This window comes from Cucumis melo, chromosome 3 (assembly GCF_025177605.1).
Source record: "Cucumis melo cultivar AY chromosome 3, USDA_Cmelo_AY_1.0, whole genome shotgun sequence".
Lineage (NCBI taxonomy): Eukaryota > Viridiplantae > Streptophyta > Magnoliopsida > Cucurbitales > Cucurbitaceae > Cucumis > Cucumis melo.
The window spans coordinates 625,235-641,601 of NC_066859.1; the positions used below are offsets into that span (position 1 = coordinate 625,235).

The 16,367-nt window shown below is 32.9% G+C and overlaps 2 protein-coding genes, 1 long non-coding RNA gene and 1 other non-coding gene across 7 annotated transcripts; 3 read left to right on the top strand and 1 right to left on the bottom strand.

Annotated features, from left to right (window-relative positions):
• On the top strand, window positions 1-1,008 carry LOC103485400 (probable carboxylesterase 18). Its single transcript, XM_008442970.3, has one exon. The coding sequence runs from the start codon at window positions 1-3 to the stop codon at window positions 1,006-1,008; it is 1,008 nt and encodes a 335-aa protein (XP_008441192.1).
• A 6,047-nt stretch (window positions 1,009-7,055) lies between these two features.
• LOC107990519 (uncharacterized) lies at window positions 7,056-12,765 on the bottom strand. Of its 4 annotated transcripts, none has more exons than XR_007819401.1 (5): window positions 12,619-12,765; window positions 12,272-12,528; window positions 12,015-12,091; window positions 9,645-9,718; window positions 7,056-7,402 (listed from the first exon to the last, which is right to left on the bottom strand). It is a non-coding gene; the product is annotated as an uncharacterized LOC107990519 (long non-coding RNA). The 4 variants fall into 4 exon arrangements; XR_007819403.1 differs by having other exon boundaries at window positions 9,645-9,732; XR_007819400.1 differs by lacking the exon at window positions 7,056-7,402 and having other exon boundaries at window positions 8,821-9,718.
• On the top strand, window positions 7,256-7,336 carry TRNAL-AAG (transfer RNA leucine (anticodon AAG)). The gene has a single exon. It is a non-coding gene; the product is annotated as a tRNA-Leu (tRNA).
• LOC103485403 (sucrose-phosphate synthase 4) lies at window positions 8,387-16,332 on the top strand. The gene is made up of 14 exons (XM_008442974.3): window positions 8,387-8,736; window positions 10,016-10,105; window positions 11,654-11,874; window positions 12,045-12,108; window positions 12,310-12,509; window positions 12,584-13,064; window positions 13,249-13,380; window positions 13,596-13,727; window positions 13,830-14,006; window positions 14,246-14,299; window positions 14,463-14,525; window positions 14,708-15,550; window positions 15,646-15,773; window positions 15,938-16,332. Exons 1-14 carry the CDS (start codon window positions 8,524-8,526, stop codon window positions 16,224-16,226), a joined length of 3,087 nt encoding a protein of 1,028 aa, XP_008441196.1. The 5' UTR covers window positions 8,387-8,523; the 3' UTR covers window positions 16,227-16,332.
• The last annotated feature ends 35 nt before the right edge of the window (window positions 16,333-16,367 follow it).

Below are 16,367 nucleotides of genomic sequence, written 5' to 3' on the forward strand. Positions count from 1 at the left end.
ATGGCTTCTGCTGGCGACGCACAATCTCCCAATTCCTCACCTCCCACCCTTCCATGGAACCGTAAGCTTGCCGATTTATTCACTTCCTTCCTTTTCCGACGAGCATTCCGATCAGATTTTACCGTCAACCGTCGTCTCCTCGGCCTTCTTGATCGTAAAGTACCTCCTTTCACCACTCGCGGTGTCGCTGCCTCTGACATGAACATCGATTCTTCCTCTTCCGACCACCTTTGGATTCGTGTTTATAATCCTCTCACATTCTTCAACTCCGATCCTTTGCCTGTTATCGTATTCTTCCACGGCGGCGGATTTGTGTACGGCTCTGCCGATTCTCCGCCCATCGACACATTCTGTCGCGATTTTGCTCGCGAAATCGGAGCGATTGTCATCTCTGTCAACTACCGCCTCGCACCGGAACACCGATTTCCGAGTCAATTCGACGACGGATTTCACGTTCTTAAAGCAATGGAGGAAGGAGTGATCTCCGAAACACTTCCTGAAAATGCCGACCTGAGGCGCTGTTTCATCGCCGGGGAAAGCGCCGGAGGAAACATAGCTCATCACGTGACGGTGAGAGCGGCGGAGGGTGAATTGAAGAGGCTTAAGATTGTAGGAATGATTTTGATTCAGCCATTTTTAGGAGGAGAAGAGCGAAGGGATTCAGAGATTCGATTTGGGAGAGGTTATGGAATGACCGTGGAAATGGCGGACTGGTTTTGGAAGGCGTGGTTGCCGGTGGGTTCAAACCGGGATCATCCGGCGGCTAACGTGGTTCGGTCGAGCATTTCGGGGGTGAAGCTTCCACCGGCGGTGGTGGTGATTGGGGGTTTGGATTTGTTAAGAGATAGGCAGAAAGAGTACGTAGAATGGTTGAAGAAATGGGGTGAAGAAGTTAGGGTGGTGGAGTATCCCAATGGAACCCATGGGTTTATTTGGAAACCGGATCTTCCGGAATATTCCATGCTGATGCAAGATGCCCCCAAACAATTCGCCAACAATTTTTCATAAATCATATATAACTTTACCTAAAACCCTAAACTCCTAATATTTTGCTAAGCCAATTCAATGAAGAACTGTTTGTGTTTGTGTTTGTGTTTGTGTTTGAGTTTTATTATCATTATTATTATCACTATAATGGCTACGAATTGAAGAGCATGCTTTGACTGGTTGGTTCAAACTTTTTTTTTTTTTTTTTGTTTCATCTTATCAAGATTATGCTTATTTGCAAAAATATCATGTCAAAATCTTCCCTATCCAAATTAGGTTCCTCACAGAAATTGTGATGAAAATGATGAGATAGAAAGAAAATGAAATTACTAGAAATTACATCGCCTATATCAAACTGATATTTACACTAAAATTTTAAAACGTGGAACTTTAAATTTTAGTCTATTCTCAATATCTTCGAGTTTGAAAGTCTATCATTTAGTAGGGATGATAGTTGGTTCGTTTTATTGATTTGAAGCTATCCAAGAACCAAATCAAACTAATTGGATCGGTAAAATAGAGATCCAAACCAATGATCAATAAAGAACAAAACCAATGATCATTCCCTTATAATTAGACTTAAAATTATAGGTTGGATTGATTCGAGTAAACTTGTGTTCAATTGTCTCAATAGAAAATTTGGCTAAATTAAACAAAATGTAACCAAAACTCGACCTTGGTTCAGGCCCAAGTCCGATTGTCGAGTCCAAGAGATAATCGAGCCCAAGCCGACAAATTTATGAAAATTCTGTAAATAACGATTTTATCCTTCGTTTTTAAGAGATTTGAAAAGATTGAAGAAGAAACGTTGGAGCTCCAGACAAGCATAACAAAATTATAACTCACCTAAAGATAATCTTAGTTGTAGAAAACCAAAGCTTTAATCGATATTGTGACTACAACTTTCGATCCAAAGATTAAAAATTTGAAAGAGTAAAATTTCATTCAAAGAGAACTCATCGAAGAAAAAGAAACATAAACTATGAATTGTACCTAACTGTACGTATACTATATATACATATACTATGAATTGTACCTAAACATAAACATAAACTATGAATGGAGAAATTTTTGAGAAATGAACCTTGACATCCTGAATAATAATAATAATAATAATAACATCAAACCATTTATTTTTAGTTAAATAATAAATAAAATGTTTGTTAATTAATTTAATTGAAAGGAATGAGGTTTGAGAAAGAGAGAATAGTAAGGAGCAATTGGAAATAACTAATTGGGCAAAATCACAAACTTCTAAAATCAGAATGGTTATCCCTACGGAACCAATACTCCAACCTGTTCTAATAATCTTTGCATTTTGAATGAAAGTAAGGTACGTTTGTTTATTTTATTTTTTTTCTTCCAAAATTTAATAATATAGTTTTAAATGTGATTTTCATGTGATAAATGATAATATGGGAAATAATAACATGTTATCCATTCAACTTGGGAAAATGAAAGAGTTTGTGATATTAAAAAGAATGAGGGCTAACTCTTTGTTTGGATATTTTGAAGTGATAGATGGGAATAAGAATACAAATTCATAAAAATGAGATAAAGAAGAGAGAGGCTACTTTTTTCTCAAAATTATTTTTCTTTTTATAAAAGCTAGCATTGATGTCTAATCTAATCCCTATTAAAATAGTTTCATTAATCCACGTGAAAGCTTTAAAATCAAATTACTCATCTAAAACATTAAGGGTGCGTTTGGGGAGGGAAAGAGTTATGGGGGAAAAAGATTATAATAATCCTAGGATTATGATAATCCTAGTGTTATGATAATATGTGTTTGGGGGAAAGAATAAAAAAGGTAGTATTATAATAGTATGTGTTTGGGGGAGAGATTATGATAGTAGTGTTATAGTAATATGTGTTTGGGGGAAGGATTATGATTGTAGTAATTTAAAAAATAATAATAGAATTTAGATTGGGTTATTTAGGTAGGGTAATGTAGGGTTGTAAGAAAGTAAAAATAGGATAAGATAGAGTTATTTAGGGATTAGGATTATTTATCATATTCCTTGGGCCAAACACGGTTTGGCCCAATTTCCTAATCCTTTTCCCTCTAAAACCCCACCCCAAACACGCCCTAAATGGTTTGATGCCACCTCCGTCGTTAAAGTAATTTTATAATCTTTTTCTGCCTATTTTTTTTAAAGAAGACGAATGGAATGGAATACCTAAAATGAGTTAGTTTGTAAAATCATTATTATTGTTGATGCTATAAAATATTTGGTAGAAAGGAACAAAATATTTGACAATTATACTCTTAATTAAATCAAACATTGACTATGAACATAGCTAAGCTTGAATTCATCTCATCAAAATCAAGAGATGAACTCACCAAATGACGAATGAAGAATGACAAATTATGTTTCTCTTTAATTTATATATTCAAAATATTCCCTCTTTTTTTCTTTTTTTCTTTTTTTTTTTTCCTTCTTCATATCTTTATAGTTTTGGTTTTTTTAAGTGTAAACTCTGTCAAATCTCACTTTTGTCACAAAAATATTAAACAAAGAGGAAAGAACATGTACTAATATGCTCTCTAATAAAACATTAACCATCAAAATACATTACATAACAAGTATTCTATTTAATTATAAGTGGATTTGCATCATGTAAGAAAGAAAGTTTATAAGTTGAGATATTGTAGTCAATGTCACCCATTTTTCCATTATTACAAATATAACAACGAAATCAAAATAAATAAAGATGTAAATTATTTTAATCTATTTTTCAAAACTTTAAATTTAACCTCTCCTTCTCAATTTCTTTCTCTTTCCTTTGGGAAAATATCTCAAAAGTGGGAGGTTGTAAGTTGCATAATAAAAGTGTCTTTTGCTTTTTCTTTTCAAAACTGTTTTTTTTTTTTTTTAAATTTAATTTTATTTTTAAACTAAAATTAATAGATTACCTTTCTTTTTCTTTAAATTACTCAAATAACAATGCGGTTAATTTTTGTGTTTACAATTTTTTATTTTATTGAAAGTGAGATGGTTTTTGGGTTTAGTTTGGACAACCATCGTAATCAAACAACAATTAGATAGCAATTGATATTATTAGGACAATCAATATTAAATAGCAATCAAACAAAAGTTAAATAACAAATTTAGTATAAAATAACAATCAATATCAAATACAAATTAGATATTAATTAGACAACAATCAGTATCATTAAAAATTTGTATATCATATTGTAATAAAATAAATAGTCAATATCAAATGAAAATCAGATAGTAGCAATCACATAACAATCAAATTTCAATCCATTTTAATGATTTAATTTACTTATAAGTTCTTATTGTCTTGCCTAATTTTTATTTTTTCAAAATATTGTTATATTCACATTTCATGTCTTATCTTCATAGGGGTTATTTGGATCACAAATACTGTTTCACGAGTATACGTAAATTGTTGATGTTCAATTTCATTAAGGTGATTTTGTTGGGTTTTGAAGAGATTGAGTATAGATTCATCAATATGGGTATGATTTGATTTTTCTTCGTTTATATTTTAGTTGGAGATTAAGTATCAAACTTTATAGTTTGTGATCGCTTTCTGATTACCATTTGATTGTTACCTTTATTACCATTGAATTGTTATTAGTTGTTATCTAATTACCATCTAATTGTTCTAAGATTATTAGAATTCAAATATGTACATCTCTTTTCATGATTTTCATTAGATATTAAGTACTTTGTAATTTTTATTTGATTGGCTGTTACTTTTATTAATATATGATTGACATATAATTGCTACGTGATTATTATCTTATTTGATATATTTTCATTCGATTATCATGTAGTTATTCATTAGATATTAAGTACTTCATGATTTTTATTTAATGTCTTGTGATTGCTATCTACTCATATCTATTTAAATACTTGATCGAATTCACAAAAATAAATGACACATGTTTCCATCCATTATCAAATTGTTAATGAAGATGTCAAAATTACTATAACAAAAAAAAAAAAAAATTAGATGACAATCAGAAAGTAATTAAAGTGCTAATCAAACAACAATCCAATAATAATCAAATATCAATCAAATAGTAACAAGATATCAATCAAATATCAATTGACATAATTAACAATTATATGATAATCAAATGCAATTTTGCATTTTTAATTATAACGGCATTTTGGTCCTTCAACGGTTGTAATTAGGTTGGACTTGTTAATTTGTTATTTCCGTAGATTTTAAAATTTTGGGTTATTGACACGATTTTCATTATATATTCACTCTAATTATAATTCAAATTCCTAGAGAAAAATCGTTAAAAATCAAGAGAGAGAGAAAGAAAGCAACAGAATAAATAGTTTGAATTTAGAATATTATTGTTTTGTTTTGAAATAAATTCAAAACATAATTACCGTTTTATCCACCTTTAAAATTCTGTTTTCTTATGCAATCTCTTACAAATACGGATTTTTTTAAAAAAATAAAAAAAGGTAGGCTGGAAAGTATCGTAAAAAATATGGCGGAGAAGATAAAGCGGAGAAAATGGTAGAGAAGATGAAAATAGGATATACGGTGGAGAAAAAAGGAAATAGAGAAGGGAAGAGGAAACTTAGAGAAATGGGGATTGGCCGAGAGAAAACACAAAGAAGAAGAGAGTAATTTTTTTTTTCTTGCTTCGAAATGAATGAGGCAGAGGGGAAGGTGGGGGATTTTAAAGGCAAGGACAGAGCATGTGAACGAAGTCGTGTACCGGGTACACAACTTCCCCGGTACACGACAAATTAGGCAATCAACATAACTGTTGACTGTCACCTGTTGCGTCAGGTACGGAAATCGTGTACCGAGTACACGACTCCAGTCACAAGTCGTGGACCCGGTTCACGGTTCCAGTCACATATCGTGTATCCGGTCCACGACTCCTTCCCGGAGTCCTGTACCCGGTTCACGAATTAGTGAAGTTCACCACTCTATTTTTGACAATACTTTCCGGCCCACCCTATTTTTGACATTAATTTTAGAAAATGCATTATTTAAAAAAAATCTAACAATAATAATAATAATCATCATAAATAAAATAATAATAAAACATAATAATAATAATAATAATCATAAATAAAATAATAAAATATAATAATAAAAAAATAATAATATTAATTATAATAAGAATAATAAATAAAACAATAAAAGTTAGGAAGTCTTGTACCATACAGTACCTTCCACGTCGGACGTTCAAAAGTCCAAGTGTTGACGTGGAAGTCGTGTACCGGGTACACGCCTTCCATGGTAAGCGTGTACCGGGTACACGCCTTCAACGTAAGTGGTATACGAGGTATACGATTTTCTTCCAAATTCAAAATTTCACCCTATTTTTTACAATAGTTTATCCAACTACACCATTTTTGCCATTTCTTCCCAACCTACCCTATTTTTATCAATACTTTTAAAAAATACTATATTTTCAAAATTAACCCACAAATACGTTTTTGTTCACTTTCCCAAAACAGATTCTGAAAACTTCACATCGGTCTAATATCTTGTGTGTGTATGTATATATAACTAAAGTTGATGGTGAAAGGTTTAAATTCTATAACTAGAGAAAAAATAAATAGTCGTTTCTAAACATTACAACAGTTTAGTGGCATAACAAGTCAATGTCACTATTTCTAAATAACACAAAATCATATAAAAGGGATCTTAGGTAAAAGGTTGAGTTGTTTAGAATTGATTGGCTGTAGAGTCACAATCTAAATGTAAAGAGTTAACAAGTCATAAACAAAATTGATGTTTTTTAGTTATAAGGCCCATAAACTTTTTTCTATGAGTTACAATACTACTTTTCTTTTCTCCTTTTATCTTTTCCTATTCAGTATCTTTCTTCCTCTTTGAATTAAGAAAAACAGGAATGGTTTCCAACTTGATAGCTAATGAATGAAAACGATTTTTATAATATCCTTCCTTAAAAAAAAAAAAAAAAAAAAAAAAAAAAAAAAAAAAATCTTAAACTATTGAAGTGTAGAATATTTTTAGGTAAATTACAAAATCTTATGATTTGAGAAGAGTTAGAATTTAATATATCAAACTCACGTAAACAGGAACTAAATTAAATTATATCTTCTTCTTATAAAACTTGAGATTTATGGGTAGGACATATGATGAAGATGCAGGGTAGGAAAAGTGAATTTGGGAAAAGCAACAGGGGAATCACCTCAAACTTGTTGTTGGTCCTAGACGTTGAGAGTACACGTATGAATGAATAGGATCCATGTCGTATTAGAAATAGGATATGATGATAAAGAAACAAGTTGAGATGGCCGAGTTGGTCTAAGGCGCCAGATTAAGGTTCTGGTCCGAAAGGGCGTGGGTTCAAATCCCACTCTCAACACTAAAATTATCTTTTTAAATTTTCTTCAATCTCAAACTGTGGCAACCCTTGATTTCAACACACTTCCTGCAAATTTTGGAAAAGGTAGAAAAGAAAAAACATTAAAATGATTATTTATTTGCAGTAATTTTGGAAATAATACTAATCTATTTCTATGATTTATCACTGTAAGCCTTTTTTTTTAATTAAAAAAAAAAAACTGAACTTTCGTTCTTACAAATAAAAGCGTAATACAAAAACTCTCTTAAAAAATATATCCCAGAAACCATTTATAAGCAGTAATTTAAAGATTTTATAGAAGGAAGTCGCATTTTAGAAAAGTTTTTATTTTCTTTCAAAAATATTTTTGAGAACTTTATTTAGAAAGATTTAGATGATCGTACATATTAAAATCAGTCCTCACAAACTCAATTAAAAAAAAAAAAAAAGGTAAGAATATCTTGTTTATTAAAATGGTTACTTTGTGAGGACACACACTTCAAAGAAAGTTAAATTAATTCAAATATATTTTAGCTTTTTTTTTTTTGTGCAAAGTAGAATTATTTTTAAAACACTTTATTAAAATCCGAAGGTCTGTATGGATGTGATGTATATAAATAATTTTCCTATCACTAATTGTACTTAAAAAGGCATTTTTCATTCTAATACTCTAATCACAAAAAATATATATTAAAAAAAGAAGTAAGAAAATTTGGGAGATGCATTTTTTTTAAGTATTTTTTGTATGGATATTCTCTTCTAGGAATTCGTTGATCAAGGCAACTAAACCTTTTCCTTTTGGACCTTAAGCCAAAAGAGAGTTATGGAATATGACACACGGTTATGGTGAGCTTTGCAAAAGAATTTTTGGACAATAATAATTGCTATGGGGTTCCACGTTGGAGAATAGAAATAAAGAGAATATTATAAGGTTATTTGGGTAATATGCCTTTCAGAAATGGGCTTAGAAACAGAAGTGAGAACCAAATCCTGGCTTTAATTTTCTTGGATTTGCAAGTATTAGAAAAGGAAAATTAAAAATTAAAAAACTTGAAAATGTTGATATTCGATGCCTTTCTCAGAGAGTATATAAATGGCCAATTTCCTAGCCTAAGTTTTCAAAGCTGGGAACGAGTAAAATCCTACTGATCATCTCTCTTATTCTTCTTCTTCATTGATCCAAGAGAGAGAGAGAGAGAGAGAGAGTAATGGCAGGTGGGAATGAATGGCTGCATGGCTATTTGGAAGCAATTTTGGACGTAGGAAGCAACAACAGAAGCAAAAAACAAGAAGGAAAGAACAGAATTGCGAGGTTTGAAGACAAACAAAAGAAAGGGAAGCTGTTTTGTCCCACAAAATACTTTGTTGAAGAGGTTGTTTACAGCTTCGATGAGTCTGATCTCTACAAAACTTGGACCAAGGTTAATTTTCCTTCATTTACACACATTAACTAATTACCCTCTCTCTCTCTCTTTTTATTTCTTCTCTACATATAACTCTCTATATTTTTCTTTTTTAATTTACTTCATACCATATCCCAAGTGAAATATTTGACTACATCTTGCATTGCATCATCCCCATTTCTTGCTAGCCTAACCTCAAATTAAACTATACACCAGATAATTTTTTTTTAAAATTGCCACATAACAAAGATAGTTAAACTGAAAAATGGGGGAAAAAAAAAAACTTGGATGCTCCCTGGGCCACACCTATCTCTATGCAGCCCAAGGATGACAGTTTATTTTTTTACTTTTTTATTTTTTTGTTTTTTTGTGTGCATAAATTTGGGGAGCATGAAATTAGGTGCAACTATTGCTAAACAAAATGTAACTTAAAGTGCATGCATGGTAAAAGTTATTAGTAGTATACTTACATGGCATGGCAGTACTTGGTATTCCTCAACATATTTTATTCATAGTTCCTAATTACCTTTTTTATTATTTATTACAGTACGTTGAATTTCCCATCACTATTTTTTGTCTGTTAAAAATAAATTAAATAGAAAAGAAAATCGAATTACTAATTATTAAATAAAAAAGGAAACAAAAAGAGAAAAAGAAAAGACAACATGACACATATGAAGAGTATATATTCCTTTCCAATCTAAAGGCAAAGCAACGTCATCTCCCTCACTGTAGCATACCTCTTTTTTGGCCACTTTTTGTAAGAGAATAATATATATGTAAATGTGTAACCCTTTTATTTGCTCAGAGTTAAATTACAAACTAACGGTTAGGAAACCAAAAGGTTATCCAAGTGTATTGCATGCTAGAATAGGTATAATAACTTAATCAATACGCAATAATATCAATATAGTTGAGACTTGTACCTGATTAATAGAAAATCTCCCTTTTGCCTTCAAGATTTCTTTCTATACAAAAAGAGGCTAAACTGTATTCCTTCCTGTAAAATTAGCACTGCCCAAAAGCTTAGTACTCATATAATCAAATCATCAAAATTCAATGCGCTTGTTAACATGAGAGATCCTAATATTTTGCAGGATTTTTTTCTAAATCATCCTTGATTTGAAAACTCTGATAAACTATCTATTAGTTCATACGTTTCTAATACACATAACCATGGCAAAGATGATCCACCATCGACGAAAATTACATTAAAACAAAAGATAAAGAAAATGGAAGCAGTGCTATATGTTTGAAGGAAAAGTAGGGGTTGATATGACGGGATTATACTTTACAGGTGATTGCAACAAGGAATTCGCGTGATCGCAATAACAGACTAGAAAACATGTGTTGGCGCATTTGGCATCTAGCTCGCAAGAAGAAGCGGGTGAGTCTTAAGCATGCACAATTCATTTCCAGCAAATATGACTACTGATGCATCCTAGTTTTGAAATAAAGAACTAATTTTAAAATCCTACAGAAAGAATAGGGAGGAAAATGATTATAATGATTGTAGAATTATGATAATCTAATGATATGATAATATGTGTTTGGGAGAAGATTATTATCAGTATTGTTATGGTAATATGTGTTTGGAGGAAAAAATATGAAATGTAGTGTTATGATAGTATGTGTTCGGCAGAGTGAATATGATAGTAATGTTATAATAATATGTATTTGGGAAAAAGGTTATGATTGTTGTAATTTAGAAAACAATAATAGAATTTGGATTAAGTTATTTGCGTAAGGTAATATAAGGTTGTAAGAAAATAAAAAGAGTATAAAATAGGGTTATTTAAGAATTAGGATAATCATAATCTCATTTATTATAATCCTTGGGCCAAACACGATTTGACCCAATTTCTTAATCCTTTTCCCCCTAAAACCCCATCCTAAACATACCCTTAAGTTATAACGACCAAGGAGAATATATTAAGGTTTTATAGATAGTTTATGACTATATTACTTATTAGCCGACACATAAGAATAATTTGGTAACTTTTGGTCCCCGATATTGTTTGTGTATTTTTATTTAGTCCTAGGTTAACTTTGACATGAAAAGTTGGCAATGAGTGGAAAACATAATTAATGCTATTTTACTAATTTTTTAGTTAGTTGTTTTCAAATATGGCAAAACAAACTAAAATATAACAAAATATCAATTTTTCTATGATGGAAAACGATAGTCGTTATCTAAAATAGATTGTGATATATTACTATATTCGTAAATATTTGGAGATGTTTTGTCATTTGAAATAATTTCTCATATTTTTCTTTTTCATATTTGGGAGTGATTTTCAAACGATTAAAATTACTTTTGTCATGTTTTTCTTTTTTTTTTCAAATCATATTCATTCAAAATCAATTTGTTTAATTTTACAGCACTTTTTATACTATTAAAATAGATCATTTTTAATGATCAAAATATATTCTGATCAATTTCAAAACAAACAAAAATGATTTTAATCATTTTAGAAACACGTCTAAACCCATTTTTAAAATTAAAAAGCACGAACAAAAGCTTTAAAGAAAAATGGTTGCAAAACAGTTCAAATTTTAGAAACTCTTCGATCTTTTAACGCTTATATTCTTAGGCTATTATTCATTATACGTGTATTCACTGTTTTGTATTTTTCCTATTTTCTTTTTCACTGACTTTATGAGAGCTAGTATTTCTGTTTTTTGTTTTAAAATTATATTAACGAGATGCAATTCTCATGGACAATTTTGCTAAAAACAAATTTCTGTTCATCCATAACCTCTTTAAACTCCCTCAAACTCATCTAAAAAAAAGAAAAATTGGGATTATCCTTGTTTGGTTCCCTACATTTCCAGATCTTAAAGTTCAATCTAAACTAGCTAGGCACTAGACAGTAGCTATAGGCTATAGCACAGTTATACTTGCAAATAGTCTTATGTTATGTGACATGAACAGATAGCTTGGAATGATGAACAAAAATTAACAAACCGACGATTGGAACGAGAACAAGGTCGGAGTGATGCTTCCGACGATCTCTCAGGAAGCTCAGAGGGAGAAAAGGAGCAAGGGGACACAAACATATCTGAGTCTATCAAAGATAGTCCTAATACTAACTCTGACATCCAAGTTTGGTCAGATGATGAAAAGTCTAGAAACCTTTATATTGTCTTAATCAGGTATTACATTCAATTACTCTAATTTCAATGGATGATCATAAAAGAGATTTGAACAATAGACAATTAGATATTGAGTAAATTCAATTAAATGGCTAGAAGAACAATGCATGTGCAGCAACAATTAGTATAAATATGCGTACCTTCTAATATGAAGTTTGTGATTCTTCCAGTATCCATGGACTGGTGCGAGGAGAAAACATGGAACTCGGACGAGATTCTGATACAGGTGGCCAGGTAAGATAAAATTTGTTAAGTTCTTTATAAGCAGTAAGATATAGAAAAAGTAAAAGAGAAAGAAACATGCCTATTTATATTCTTCCTTTAGCAACATTCATCTGTAGTGAAAGAGCCTGCTCGACAAAGCTTACAATATCTAAAGCAAATAACTGATATCTACCTATCTATCTAATACAGTTGTAGCTCCTTTAATTTCAGGTCAAATATGTGGTTGAACTTGCTCGAGCTTTAGCCAACACAAAAGGGGTGCACCGGGTTGATCTCCTAACTAGACAGATCTCCTCACCTGAGGTAGATTATAGTTACGGAGAGCCCGTAGAGATGTTGTCGTGCCCATCTGACGGAACTGGTAGCTGTGGTGCCTACATTATTCGTATTCCTTGTGGACCTTGTGATAAGTATGTCTTCCTTTCCCCCCTGAACAATTACATTCTAATAGTGACAATTAATATGGAAGCAAATCTTGTAACAGATACATACAAAAAGAGTCCCTCTGGCCTTACATACCTGAATTTGTTGATGGAGCTTTAAACCACATTGCTAACATGGCAAGAGCTCTGGGTGAACAAGTTGCAGGAGGAAATCCAATTTGGCCTTATGTCATCCATGGTCACTATGCAGATGCAGGGGAGGTGGCTGCTCACTTGTCTGGGGCACTGAATGTGCCCATGGTGCTAACAGGACATTCTTTGGGTAGGAACAAGTTTGAACAATTGCTTAAACAAGGAAGGCTGTCAAGAGAGGATATCAATGCAACCTATAACATTTTGAGGAGAATTGAGGCAGAGGAGTTGGGGTTGGATGCTGCTGAGATGGTGGTTACTAGCACAAGGCAAGAGATAGAGGAGCAATGGGGACTGTACGACGGTTTTGATCTAAAGTTGGAGAGGAAGCTTAGGGTTCGAAGGCAGCGGGGAGTGAGTTGCCTTGGTAGATACATGCCTAGAATGGTGGTATGTTATACATGCAACCTCTTGAACCTTTTGCTTTTCATACATTAAGAATAGCTACCACTACCCAAATTCGTTCAAATACATTTATTTCATTTGCCATATCTAGAAGATAGAGGAAAGAAAATAGGAAATTTTTACTGGAATATTTGGTCATTAATATATACTTTTCACCCTTTCGCCTTAGGTTGTACCTCCAGGCATGGATTTCAGCAATGTTACAATCCAAGATTCAACAGAAGGCGACGGAGACCTAAAATCATTGATTGGACCAGACAGAGCACAAAGCAATAGAAATATACCTCCAATCTGGAATGAGGTTTCACATTCTTCTTTCATTCTTTGTACTGTACTTGAAAAACTTAAATTGGAAATAGTGAAATCAACTAATTTCTGTATCCCAATGAAATATAGTACAGATTGATATTATTACTTTTAGCTTTAGTACAGATTGATATTATTACTTTTAGCTTTCTTCTCTTTAGCAAGGAGAGAGAATATCTCCATGAATCTCATAGAACAAACTGGATGCAGATTATGCGGTTTCTAACAAATCCTCACAAGCCAATGATACTTGCATTATCTCGCCCTGACCCTAAGAAGAATGTCACCACATTGCTTAAGGCTTTTGGAGAATGTCAAGCCCTGAGGGAATTGGCCAACTTGGTAATAATATAATTCCGCCCTTTCTTCTATCAATGCTTATAATGCCTGACCTAGAGCCATATACAAGGACAAACTGTTGCTGACTCTTTATTCTTGCTGAAGGTTCTGATTCTTGGTAACAGAGATGATATTGAAGAAATGTCCACCAACAGCTCAAGTGTTTTGATAACTGTGCTTAAGCTTCTTGATAAGTATGATTTATACGGTCAAGTTGCTTACCCCAAGCACCATAAGCAATCTGAAGTTCACCAAATTTATTGTTTGGCAGCAAAAACAAAGGTAAATTGCCCATGCTAGTAAATATAATGCAATTAAACGACTTGATCTCTGTATAAATGTGTTAGGATGAGATTGTTGTCCCTTCGAGAGGTTAGCCTAGGTTTGCAAGAACTAACCTATAACAATGAAAATATCTAACCAGTGCTGGCTGCACCATAGAATAGGCAAAGTTGATGTTAAAGTATTCTAATAATGGTATTTCATTCTCTAATAGTTCCTCTTGGTGTTGTTTTTTAAAGGGAGTTTTCATCAACCCGGCTTTGGTCGAACCTTTTGGCCTCACCCTCATTGAGGTAAAAAGTTCACACTTTATTCACAGAAATGAACTTCATCCCAGGCCTATAATAATGCTTAATTGAAAACTAAAAAATCAGAAATAGTGCCTAAAGTGTGAAATCCACGAGAAAAATGCTTTGATAACGGATCAACGGTTTGATTCCATATCTAAATTTGCAGGCAGCTGCCTATGGCTTACCTGTTGTTGCCACAAAAAATGGAGGACCTGTGGATATCTTAAAGGTACGCATTTCAAGCAAATAACTTACTCTAGTTATACCTGAATTTGTAATTGCCTTACCTGTAGTATTCAATAAGTTATTTGTACCATGTTTAATGCCAGACGATATTTATCCTGGTCACTTCTAGTCTTCTACAAAGATTTGTAATCATCATTAATAATCAAACTAACAATGTCTTATCAGGCATTACACAATGGGCTTCTCGTTGATCCACATGATCAAAAGGCAATAGCGGATGCTCTTTTGAAGCTGGTTGCTGACAAAAACCTATGGATCGAGTGTCGTAAGAACAGCCTTAAAAACATACACCGATTTTCATGGACAGAACACTGTAAAAACTATCTATCTCACATTGAGTACTGTCGTAACCGCCATCCTACCACCCGCCATGAGATCGTGCCAATTCCAGAGGAACCCATGAGTGACTCCCTAAAGGATCTAGAAGATCTTTCATTAAGATTCACCATAGAAGGAGAATTCAAGTTTAATGGAGAGCTTGATGATGCAATGAGGCAGAAGGAACTTGTTGAAGCAATTACAAAAAGAATGGTTTCCTCTAATAACAATGATAGTGCAAGTCATTATCCAGGTAGAAGGCAAGGACTGTTTGTAATAGCCACAGATTGTTATAATAACAATGGAGAGTATACTAAAAGCTTGAGATCAACAATTAAGAACGTTATGCAAACTGGCTCAACCTTGGGTTTAGGTAGCATAGGATACATATTTTTAACAGGATCGAGCTTAAGAGAAACAATGGAGGCACTGAAATGGTGCCAGGTAAGCCTAGAAGAATTTGATGCATTGGTGTGTAATAGTGGAAGTGAGCTTTACTATCCCTGGCGAGATACAGCAGCTGATACGGATTATGAATCACACATCGAGTATAGATGGCCAGGAGAGAATGTCAGATCAACAGTGACTAGGCTTGCTAAGTTGGAAGGTGGGAACGAGGATGACATAACAGAACATGTAGGTCTATGGAGTTCAAGGTGCTGCTCCTACAGTGTGAAATCAATTGCCAACGTAAGCATTCAAATATGCTTTATTATACCGACTCGAAAATGAATTAGTGGCCTAGAACTGAAGATTTCTCATGAGAATCCTAATGTATTTGACAGATTAGGAAGACTGAAGACCTTCATCAACGGCTGCGGATGAGAGGTTTCCGGTGCAATATCGTCTATGTACGAGCAGCATCAAGGTTAAATGTGTTACCATTATATGCATCAAGAAGGCAGGCACTAAGGTTAGAATCTTTTCACCATGAGACAACAAAGACTCCAGAGAAAAAAAATTAAAAATGATTGTAAGAGTAACAATGATATTATAAAAATGAATTATCATTGCAAAGATTACAAAAGAAGGAGAACACGAGAAGAAAATTACTTAAATGTCTGTCATCTTTGGTAGGTACCTTTCAATTAAGTGGGGAATTGATCTATCCAAAATGGTCGTGTTTGTTGGAGACAAAGGAGATACAGATCATGAGGACCTACTAGCTGGCCTCCACAAGACCGTTGTTTTAAAAGGTTCTGTTGAGAATGGGAGTGAAAAACTTCTTCACAGTGAAAGCAGCTTTAACAAAGAAGGTATAGCCACACTCTCACGTGATAGCCCTAACATATCCATTTTAGAGGGCAGTTATGGCGTCCATGATCTTTTGGCAGCACTAAACGTAGCTGAGATCAAGAGCTACTAGACACCCACTATTTTCTTATCCTCCTGTCCTGTTGGCACATTGTAAATAACGAAAAAGAAGAAGCAATTGCCATAATAAAAAGAATATACTTCACTTTTCATACGAACATCAATGTTTATAAAAGGTATATAGTTGTTTACA

Excerpts from the sequence above, each read along its gene's own strand:
- LOC103485403 (XM_008442974.3), top strand. The coding sequence starts at position 8,524 with ATGGCAGGTGGGAATGAATGGCTGCATGGCTATTTGGAAGCAATTTTG. Across the intron at positions 12,109-12,309 it reads ATTCTGATACAGGTGGCCAG|GTCAAATATGTGGTTGAACT; the intron begins GTAAGATAAAAT and ends CTTTAATTTCAG. Across the intron at positions 13,728-13,829 it reads TGAGGGAATTGGCCAACTTG|GTTCTGATTCTTGGTAACAG; the intron begins GTAATAATATAA and ends TTCTTGCTGAAG.
- LOC103485400 (XM_008442970.3), top strand. The coding sequence starts at position 1 with ATGGCTTCTGCTGGCGACGCACAATCTCCCAATTCCTCACCTCCCACC.